At 36.3% G+C, this 11028-nt stretch overlaps 1 protein-coding gene across 2 annotated transcripts; it reads left to right on the top strand.

The window, feature by feature from the left end:
- The first annotated feature begins 659 nt into the window (after positions 1–659).
- Positions 660–10784, top strand: LOC145203807 (leucine-rich repeat transmembrane protein FLRT3-like). 2 transcript variants are annotated; one of them, XM_080076118.1, is made up of 9 exons: positions 660–1054; positions 1476–2754; positions 3070–7478; positions 7584–7742; positions 8317–8598; positions 8865–9165; positions 9248–9505; positions 9704–9941; positions 10358–10784. In XM_080076118.1, exons 3-9 carry the CDS (start codon positions 7396–7398, stop codon positions 10465–10467), a joined length of 1431 nt encoding a protein of 476 aa, XP_079932244.1. In that variant the 5' UTR covers positions 660–1054; positions 1476–2754; positions 3070–7395; the 3' UTR covers positions 10468–10784. The 2 variants fall into 2 exon arrangements, with proteins under 2 accessions (XP_079932244.1, XP_079932245.1); XM_080076119.1 differs by lacking the exons at positions 660–1054; positions 1476–2754 and having other exon boundaries at positions 2808–7478.
- Positions 10785–11028: the final 244 nt, after the last annotated feature.

Genomic DNA, 11028 nt, shown 5'->3' on the forward strand with positions numbered 1-11028 from the left:
TCAGTATGTATATTAGTCTACTCTAAAAAGTTGTTTAGTCAAAGATCGAGGCGAAAGTATTTTTCGCCGAACAGTTTGTAGATTGCTTGGTCGGTGTTCTTATTATAAAGGTTTTAAACAGGTATTTTAAAGATTGATTTTATTTTTGCTATTTTCAGAAACTCTTTTATTTGGTCTTTTGTAAAGGTACTGAACACTGTACCAAAATACCTTCTACCATGCTGTTGATAAGACGTTGCCACACACTAGCTTCAATTGCTTCAACGAGAATCCAAGCTTCAAAATATGCGGAATACAAGCGACATTTATACAAAGTCAATTTAGGCATAAAGTTTGGGAAATGCATTATTTCAGCAACTAAACCACATATTCAAAACTCTTTGTTACCCAACAGTCATTGTTACAGCACAAACAATGACAGCACTTTATCCACTGAGGGAGAAATTAGATTAACAGAGAAACTAAAAACTAGTTTTCCTGATGCCTCAATACAAGTGAATGACATTTCAGGTGGATGTGGAGACATGTATGAAGTTCACATTTCATCCTCTGCATTTATTAACAAACGTACTATTCAGCAACATAAACTGGTTACCGCTTCTTTAAAGGAAGAAGTGAAAAAGATGCATGGTCTTAGAATTTTTACTTCACTCCCAGAATAATATGCTTTCAGTTTTTGTGTGTTGTGTCTTGTTCGTGTATTGCTGGTGCTGTGTATCCAATTATATTGGTTCATTAAACCCCTAAGAAACATTGCAAATAGAAATATAACACATTTTAAAATATGGTTTTGGTAAATTAAGCATTCTATTTATTTAAAAACCCCTCATCCATTCCAAAAATGTTTAAGCTATTTATTTTATTTGTTAACACTAAATGTTTCTTTTAGATGATGTTTAACAATATGCCTGTATGCAGGTGTTTAAAATTGGCCAGTAAATGCACGAAGTTATTATATTCTACCTGCAAAACTAAGTAAATATATGTTTTGTGATTGACAGCACTGAGGGTAACAAACAGGTGTTTAACTTTGTTATCTATGGATCAAGATAAAGTAAGTGGTCCAAAGAAACACAGTACAAAAAATTCTGATTAATAGCAACATCAACTGTTGTTAGGTTTTGGGAATTATTATCCAATTAAATGTAATTTACTAACAAGCTGAACCTGTATGCCAGATCATATGTTCCCAGCACAAACTTTTCTTGTGAACTGAACATTTTCTTTGAATAAACTTATTTCAAGATTTTGAAAATAACAATTTCCAAAAATTGATATCTAAGGCTGCTCAGCCATCTAGTTACACACAAGCCCTAAACTATATTTTTTGTGAATATCTAAGTGTATTTTGATGATATATGTAGCTGCATAGATGTTTGCAGTAGCCACCAAAGCATTTTTTTTACTTTGAAATGTCCTTACATTTGCCAGAAAAAAGATACAATTAAGGAAGTTTAACGCTGGTGTTTTTTCAGATAAATGAAGTCTCAATAACAGCACAAGATTTTTTGGATTTCAGTTTGAGTTACTCGAAATTTGAAGCTCATTTACAACCACAGAAAGTATTTGAAGAAATCAAGTCCAGATTAAATGTTATCATTAAATCAGATGCAGACTGTAGGGTATTGATGCAAAGAACTAAAACTATATCACTGAATGTTTCAACTAAGTTAAACTTCAAGAACAATATTAAAATTTTTTGGCGAATGGTGAAAGAAAAACATGGTCAACCCTGGTATAAACTTTGTTTGTTCATTATTAGCATATCTGTTATGTGCTTAGCTATTATTGAAAGAAACAATGTTCAAAAACATGTTGTTAAACAGTGGAAGACTTATGTGGCCAAATGGTTTGGGGTGCAGTTAACTATAGGTGGCAAAGGCGTAACTGGGTGTGGTGAAGGCTCTGTACTTGAACGTGTCGAAAGGTTTTTTTGTACCCCATATCTCCATGATTTTGACTGATGCTGTAGTGGCAGTGGTTCCCAGCCTTTTTTGCCCTGTGCACCCTTTTAGTCGATATTCAAATCTAATCCCCCCTCCAAATTTAGTTTGCTCATATATGGCAAATGCAGCAATAGCATTATAACACATAGCACAGAAAACCAGTAAGAGATTAATATTGTGACACAAATTACAAAATTCCCCTTAGTCGGGAATTCCCCCCTGGTTGGGAACCATTGCGTAGTGGTTGACATGCGAAAGTATTTGATTTAATGTTGATTTTACACTGTACACAAACTTGTTTTGAATTGGTTTACTAATATGCTTCTTATTTTTGTTGGTGGTAAAACAATTTTTATTGAAATTGGGTGGGCATCTGATTAGCAAGACTTGCCTGTTTATTTTGTATTGTATGTGTTAAACTTTCTTTGTACAGTTGTCCCTCCGGTTTATATCTTTTGTTATTTTGGTGCTAGATATTGCAGATATTCTATCCATAGTTGTTTCACTATTGTTTTGTTTTTCGTGAAAGGTTTCTAATATTGTAAACTTTTAAACCTGTGGTGCACTAACATTGAACTTCTTTTATGCCAGGCTAAAAACAAAAATGCAAAGCAAACAAAATGATTTATACCTTTAATACATAGACAAGACTTTTTTGCTTAAAAAACAAAACGAAAAGGATAATGTGATTCCAGTATTGTCCCATTATTAAAAAGGGACGGGAGTCATGCTCTGTAAAACAAATACCTTGCATACACATTGATTATGGAATTTACACACTACAAAAAGACATTTGCTATGAGTTGTGGTAAGTATACAGTACAAGTATTATTATGGGTCTCTATTCTGAAGTGGACACATTTTGACTTTACACGATTTTGTTTTCTTTCCTGCAGTTAGTTCAACCTTTTGTCACAAAATATTTGATGGATTTGAAGGAAACATTCACAGATGGTAGAAATAGTTACATATAGCTCCCAACATTTACCCCACTAGCCCCCAAAATCAATGAATTTTTAAACAATGTCTGAATTGAATGAGATTAGTTTGACTTGTAGAAGTTTGCCATTTAAGGGTGTCAATTATTTAGGCATCTTGATTTCACTCTGTTTTCTTTTTTCAGCCGAAGTTTGTCGATGCACTTTTGACATGTAATCTTCGGTGGATTTGGATGAAACTTTCACAGATGGTAGATATAGTTATGTAGATGTCTGCTTCATTTGACTTGATAACCCCAGTATTTACCCCACTAGTTCCCAAAGTGTAAAAAAACGTTTTTGTATGTTGCTGCGCACCACAAAAGAACGACTTCTCTGGTGGAATACAGACGAATCCGGTTAATCGCATCATCTATTTGCCAAGGGCATTTGATGCCATTAACCGGATTATGCGATAATCCCGTTGGTATGTAAACAGTACACGCCGTTAACAAAAGTGTTTATTTTCACTTCTCCAGCTAAAACAAAGTTGCAGTGAGGCTCTATGGCAACAGAGTGGTATTTTCTCTCTTTTGTTGTGGAGAATTGAAAAAGTAGTCTCAGGTCAAAACTAGATTTATTACTCTCAGCGCAGTACATGACGTCATGCTTCCTAACTGTCGTGACTATGGTGCAATCGCCCAAGTTTGTTGAAGAAACAGTAGAAAAGCACACGCACGCTTTAATTGGTGCACACGCCACAGTTGGCTTGATTTGTACTTTCTCTTGTAGTCAGGTTTATGTGAAAAGATGTGTTACATCGCATCGTAGCCAAGGGGCCCAACATTTAAATTTGGGAACTTCCCTATGACGACGGTTTATGACGGTTTAGTCTTGTTTTGGATAGTTTTCCTTAAAAATGTGCTAGGCCTCTCGCTTAATATACCCGTAAAATTGCCTGTTGTTTCTGACCTATTTCGTTTTCTTGTTCAAACCAATGCCGTCAAGTGGCAAAGTGCAAGGTGTATATTTGTAAGCAAGCCCAAACCCGAAAGTACACGACCGAAACCTGGTCAAACTTACAACTTTGGCACATTCTACAGCGCAAGGGCGCTAAGGCAACCTTCATCAGTTTTTATTGTAACCCGTTATCCAATTGACAAAAAGAATGATTTTAGCAAACCTTTAAAGATTATGGCGCTACTTTCTAGCTTAATCAGCAAAACTGCAGCTGCAAGATTAGTGACTGTCACGTGATCAACGATGGACGACGGTTTGGAATTTTTCGTTCGCATTTAGCAAGAAATTACAATCAGCGTCTTTGCCGGACACACCAGTTTCGTAATTTTGACACGTTGAACTCTTTATTTATACGCTTGTTATATCACTATTGGCGATTAAATAAGCCAACAAAAAAAGATCAATGTGCAACGGCTTTGAGATAACGACTCCTAGTTATCAGCTTATCGCATAGCGGTAAACTGAACGCCTATTTAATCTTCTAATAACTTCAAATATGTTATGGTCGAGACGTGTCATTTTCAATGTTGAAATTAGATGCGTTATTTGGTGTAGAATGCAAACATGCATCTACGTATTTTTCGCGTACATTACCTCCGGAGAATTTTACTATCATATCGTCGTTTTTTATTCGAAAAACTCGGTCTGTTTGACTTTCACACATAGGTCATCAATCCGGTTAATCGCATATTTCGTTGAAAATCGATGCGATTATCCGGTTTATGTAATAAATCGGTATTCAACCCTATCGCCCCAACATTTACCCCACTAGCCCCCCAAAATGGGTCAAATTTTTGAACAATGTCTGAATTGATTGAAATTCGGATAGCTTGTAGAGTCTGCCATTTATAGGTGTAGACTGTTGTGTTTCACCCTGTTTCCCCAACTTTTACCCCACCAGCCCCCAAAATTGTTCAATTTTTGGAACAATGTACGAATTGAATGAAATTTGGACAGCTTGTAGAGTGTGCCATTTTTAGGTGTCAATTGTTGTGTTTAACACTCTAGCTATCATTTACCCCACTAGTCCCCTACAGTTGTGTGCCATTCGCCATTAGTAGGAACTGATTGTTGTGTTTTAATCTTTTTTCTTACTATTTCACACTTTTTTCTCAGATAGACCAAAAAAAAAGAAAAACCTTCAAAAAATGTTTGAATGGAATGAATTTAAATAGTTTGTACTCCATATAGCATATTATTTGAAGCACAGTACCAATCACTGTGTTTGATGTTACAACACCAAACTTTCTCATAGTTATCTCTTGAAATGCAGTATTTAAACTTTGCATGTGTGGGGCCCATGAGTTTCTGCTTGCAGAAACAACCAAGGTTATAAAAGGCAGTGGATGATACCCAATATAAAGAAGTGTGGGAAATATATTCATGTTTTAAAATAGGTTATAGGGTATATTCAAGGGCAATATGTGCTAAGCCACCCTTCTAGTTGTGTTTAATCCTGCAGCCCCAACACTAGCCCCCTAAATTGGGTGAACTTGTGAAACAATGTCTGAATTGAATGAAATTTAGATAGCTTGTAGAAATTGCCATTTACAGGTGTCATGTTTTATTGAAACACTTATATTATATATTTGCACCCATGTCCTATCAGTGCAGATAAAATGTGAATAACGCATTTTGCAAATGTTTCAAAAATATTTTTGTAGAAACACTTGTTTAACACGCTTGGACTCTCTACTTTTAACAACACATGTTTTAAAATCCATGAAAGAGACATTTTATTGCCAGGTTCGCGAAAGTGTTACATCGCCTATGGATATAAACCAGTGGTTCTTAACCTTTTTTCCTTGCTGCACCCCTTCCACATCACATCACCAACCAATTTTCGCACCCCCTTCTGTAATGACTTAAATAACAAAACCATTATAATTTAATTTTTAAACAAGCATCCCTGCACCCCCTAGGAACAGTTCTCGCACCCCTTGGGGGTGCGTGTACCCCTGGTTTTAGAACCTTTGATATGAACTAATAAAAACCCCTCATGAAATGTAACCATAGAACGACAGATTTACTTTTATGGTTACTATCAACCGCTTAGGATTGCTGTTTTGGGCGACCACTCTGTTTTTATCGATTTATTTGTTCATAACTTACTAATTCTTTTCTAGTGTCAGGTGGAGCGACCTCCCATCTTTTTCAGAGTGTAACGATCAGCGTACTACGCACAACGCAATGAAGCAGTCTAATATAGTTACATTTCTACATTCATAAACTGGCAAAAACGGTTGCCAATTTAAAGTTTAGTAGCCTACCCTACACTGGCATTATGGCCAAACTATGTAGACCAGTGGTTCTCAAACTGTGCGTCGCGACGCCCTGGTGCGTCGTTTCAATTTTCCAAGGTCGTCGCAAAAAAGTTTTGTTTCGTGGCTTTTTGTTGTTGTATCAATAAACCCAACTTTAATAATAAGTTTCCTCATTAACTTTTATTTGCTGGTGCGTCGCAAGTCCAGAAAAACTTGTCCAGGGGCGTCTGATGTAGACTGATAGATACATATAAATGCGTGTCGCCTTTTAGTGAATTTCGAAGAAGCAATATCCTAGACCAGTGGTTCCCAACCAGGGCCCATGGCCCCCCAGGGGGGCCACGAGCTGTGTTCCGGGGGGGGCATGGGCGTAGATTCACAAGAAACACCCACTAAAAGTCATTTTCACTTTAACTTTATTCCCGAATTTAATGGACTATTTCACATACTATTTGTTTATAGTGAGGTTTATCACGCTCATTTACCGGTACTCTATTAGACCTGTTTAAGGCCAAAATTAATACCGCATTCCAACGCGAGATTGCTATCTACATTTTAAGGAGGCCACAGGTCCTACATGGTAACTTGAAGGGGGCCACGAGGCCAAAAAGTTACTTTAAGGGGGCCATGGTCCACGAAAGGTTGGGAACCACTGTCCTAGACAAATAGACACGATCGCGAAATGACTATTGAATAAACATATAATTTTTGTAGTTTTTAGTACGATGTTACGCTTTGGTGGAAATGGGGTCATGGCGTCGTACAGTACCCTGTTCGTCCCATCCACAGTATACCAAATACAGTGTCTTAATACAACCGATACTCTGCTGTTTGTGTTTTCAATAATGAAAGCTTAGTTATTTCCATTCGTCCCAGCGTATTTTCACACATATACAAACGTTTTTCTAGTTTCATATTTTCCTCATTCAGAATGATAAAAATATTAACCGAAAATAGTTATTGGTAATGGTCACAAAATAAATATTTTAGTAGCTAGCAATAAAAGTTTACAGTTTTTAAATAGAGTTTGAGTTGTTTTGGCGCTTGGTTACCAAACATACAGATCAAACGTCACAATAGCTTCAAAGAGTGGAAAGTCTTTCAGTTAATAAGTAACTGGTAGGTGACAAAGAAAAGCAAATGTTTGCCGTGCCGAACAAATATATACTACTTCCCCATTTTATCGGCGCATATGTTTCTGTTCAATTCCTTACAGTCTAAGCTGAATTCAACGTCTATTAAGCGAAAATGTTCGTTTTCAGGAAAATGTTGTTTTATGTGGCTTTTCTGCTTTGTCTCGTGAATGTTCGTTCTTGTCCAACAGAGTGCAAGTACGAATGTGTTCGGAATAAATAATTTTTTGTGGTGAAAAATTCTTACAGTAGGGAAAAGTTCGTCATTATTATGTATGTCGACGCTGGCTGTTTTTTCCACAGGTGTTTTGGATTTGATGGAGAATGGTTGGTGGATTGTGCTAACAGGGAGTTGACAAATGTCCCCAACAACTTACCTAAAGAAGCCACTGAAGTGTTTCTGCAAGGAAATGCGATTAAGACCTTGGACCAAAATTCTTTTTTTGGTTTAAACAAACTTAAGTAGGTCAAAAATACTAACATCGTTCACAAACATCTATTTTAGAACTAAAATTTATTTTAGCTTACGCTGAATGAAATCAGGTGGTCAGCTATTTTTTAAATATATCATGCATGGTACTTTAGTAGGGTGAAGTATTTTGACGGGACCACCACAATTACCTAATTCTTAAAAGCGTATTTGCGAATGAGTATTTTGAACAGTTTATTTTGTTTTTAATTGGGACCACAATCCAAGTTTATTATGTACACTGATGGATTACATGGAAAAGCCAAAGATGTTGCCTTTATCTTTTATGACATTTTTTTTTCGCAAGGTGGCTATAGTGGTTTGTCAAACAGGTATGCTATAGCTCAACAGCGAATCCCTTCAGTTAAACGTTTCTTGTTTGCACAGCAGTTCCGCTGTTCTCTTGCAGTGGGGTTAGGTAAAAATATTATGTGGTAATTATGTACCACAAGCAACATAGTCTAGTAACATTTAGCTATAAATCCAACTGTCAGTAAATTCCTTACATTGCCCTACACGCTAATTTTATTTTACCCAAAAAATAATTCTTTGTTTCTTATTTGTTAGATACCTGTATTTGCATGAAAATGTGATATCAAGCATAACTGGAGACACTTTTGCCGCTCCTGCAAGCTCGCTAATAACACTCACTCTTCATGGAAACCAAATCGATTCCTTGCCAGATAATGTGTTTGCCAACATGGGATCCCTGAAAGTGCTGAACTTGAATGAAAATGCATTGACAAGTATTCAAACAAGCCTTCTTACTGATGCTGTCGAACTCGTACAGGTCTCATTTTACGACAACAAAATGACCAATATTGAAAACGGTGCTTTAAATGGATTGAGGTACGCGAATGAACTCTCGCCATTTTAAATTTTCAGTCCGACCTTGTACAAATCGCTTAAGTTCATTGGCTACCTGATAATAACGAATGCTATTTCCTGTATAAACTTGCTCCTTAACACTTTTTTTCAGCAGCTGTTTTATTAATAGCGGGACAAGCTAAGCTTTCATCCTGAGAAGTAATAGTTAAAAATCAAAACATCTTGCTAACTCGCTTTTTTTCGTCATTTGATAATAAACAAAAACAAATATCTTCGAATATTTTCAGCAAGCTGCGCTACCTTGGTTTGGCAAACAACCTTCTCACTCAAGCACCTGAACTGAATGGAGCCGAATACCCAGATTTGTATTTTATGGATGTAGCTGACAACCGGCTTGAATCCTTGCCTAAAGTTCCAAGCACAGCAAACCAAATTTATGCAAATGGAAACTCCGTGAAAAAGTTGGAGTCCGCGACATTTGCCGATGCAAAACAGCTATACGAGTTGCTACTGGTCGATAACCAAGTTTCATCTATTCAAGAAAACGCCTTTGCTGGTGCTGAGAAGCTTGGATATATTGATTTAACGGTAAACGATATTTTCTTTCAATTGGTTGAAAAGCTTTAACTGAGAGTAAGTTGCAAGATAAATAAGGCAATTTTTATTACAGGGAAACAAGTTATCTGCAGTCACCGACAGAATGTTTACTAACATTCCTACATTGGAAGGATTGTATCTAGCTTCAAACTTGGACTTGAACGAGATATCAGTAAATGCATTCACTAGTTTTAGTTCCTCTTTACGTCGCCTGTCCCTAAACAACTGCTCGTTTGTCGGTCTCGATGTAAACACAGTTAATCACCTCAGCAATTCGGAGCTTATTCTTTGGCTCGGTGACAACCCTTGGAAATGTGATTGCTCGTTCCGGGTATGTATGAACCTATACGCAGGTTTCAGCTTGTATTCGAACCTAAATAAGAATTTAAGGCCTCATTTTTGTTTAACAAATAAAACATACTAGCATAATATTGTTTCTAAAATTACGACATGTGATTGAGTGTCTTGTTTGCAAATGACATAAATGAACGCGAATTATTTATTTCACCTTCCACTGCTTTTTTTCTAGGATTTCGCGAATTACGTCATTGATAAAGGTGCAGCAGTTTACGATCGAGCAAATGTTCAATGCGGAGCTCCGTCTGACATGGTTGGGCAAACCTTTGCTAATGTCAACTTCTCAAATTTGTGTCAAAACCTGGCTCTTATTATTGCACTGCCGATCGTGGGCGCTGTAATCTTATTCGGCTTGGCCTCGTTTATTTTCTACAAGGTGCAAAAAAAGAAAACCAAAAAGATTATGAATGGTAAGTAAATGACGTGTTAGGGATGGGTTTTTTCTTTCTAAACTGAGAGCGTATGAACTGAACACTATCGGACTCTTTAACAATCAGCATGGTCGTCGACGATCACCGTCTATGTGATTAAATAACGAAGAATGGGAAATATTTCCATGTTGACAAAATCAGGCAATGCATATCGAGGAATATATATATATATTTCGCCTAATAGTATCTTCAGTTCCTATAAAACCACTTTTATTCTTCTTTTATTGATGTTTTATCTTGTATAGAATATGACAATGCCGGGTCGCAGTCAGCGAACTTGGTTTTGGAAACACTTTTTATACTATGATAGAAAAAAAAAACTATGCAAATAAATTTAAAATTAAACGCAACTAAATAAGCAGCATAACTAAATTGCTTGTCAATTTTGTATTCAGAATCTCATTCGATTGATGAATACACAACCAAGGGAAACGTGTACGAAAATGTAGCACATGAAAACAATGGTTTGTCATCTGAACCATCAGGAAAAGCTACCATGTTGTAAAACGAAGAAACCTGTAAAACACATACCAATTATCTTCTGAATTATATGTTAAAAAAATAACTTCACAGTTATTTGTAATTTTGTGACTTTAAACATGTTTAGTCAGCACGTAGATTTCGTTTTTGCAATCATGTCAATATAAAATTGATTCATACTCGGGAAAATAGGACAGCTTGTTACACATTAAGCGCAAAAATATCTTTCTGTCTGTGTGGGTTTAAAAAGTTATAGGCATATTTTGTACACTTTGAGACCATAATTATAATGTTTACGAGCTACAATTTAAACAAAAGTCTCATAAATGTACATTAAAATAAAAGTTATCGACAACCCAACGAAGTGCTTTATGTGTTTGGTAGAACAACATGGGGCCTGGTACAGCCATTAACGGTTCACATTTCATTTGGGATGTGGGTGCAGCAAACCTCGGGCAGTCAGTGGTTGGCTATAGGCTACGCATATCTTTCAAAGTTTTGTTTTCCACAATAAATGCACCAAAAATAGATATTTGACGTTTAACATAGATTTGGAGATTTTCTGCTTTTAGACCTGACCGGTTGT

Source organism: Phallusia mammillata, chromosome 8 (genome assembly GCF_965637545.1).
Source record: "Phallusia mammillata chromosome 8, kaPhaMamm4.hap1.1, whole genome shotgun sequence".
Lineage (NCBI taxonomy): Eukaryota > Metazoa > Chordata > Ascidiacea > Phlebobranchia > Ascidiidae > Phallusia > Phallusia mammillata.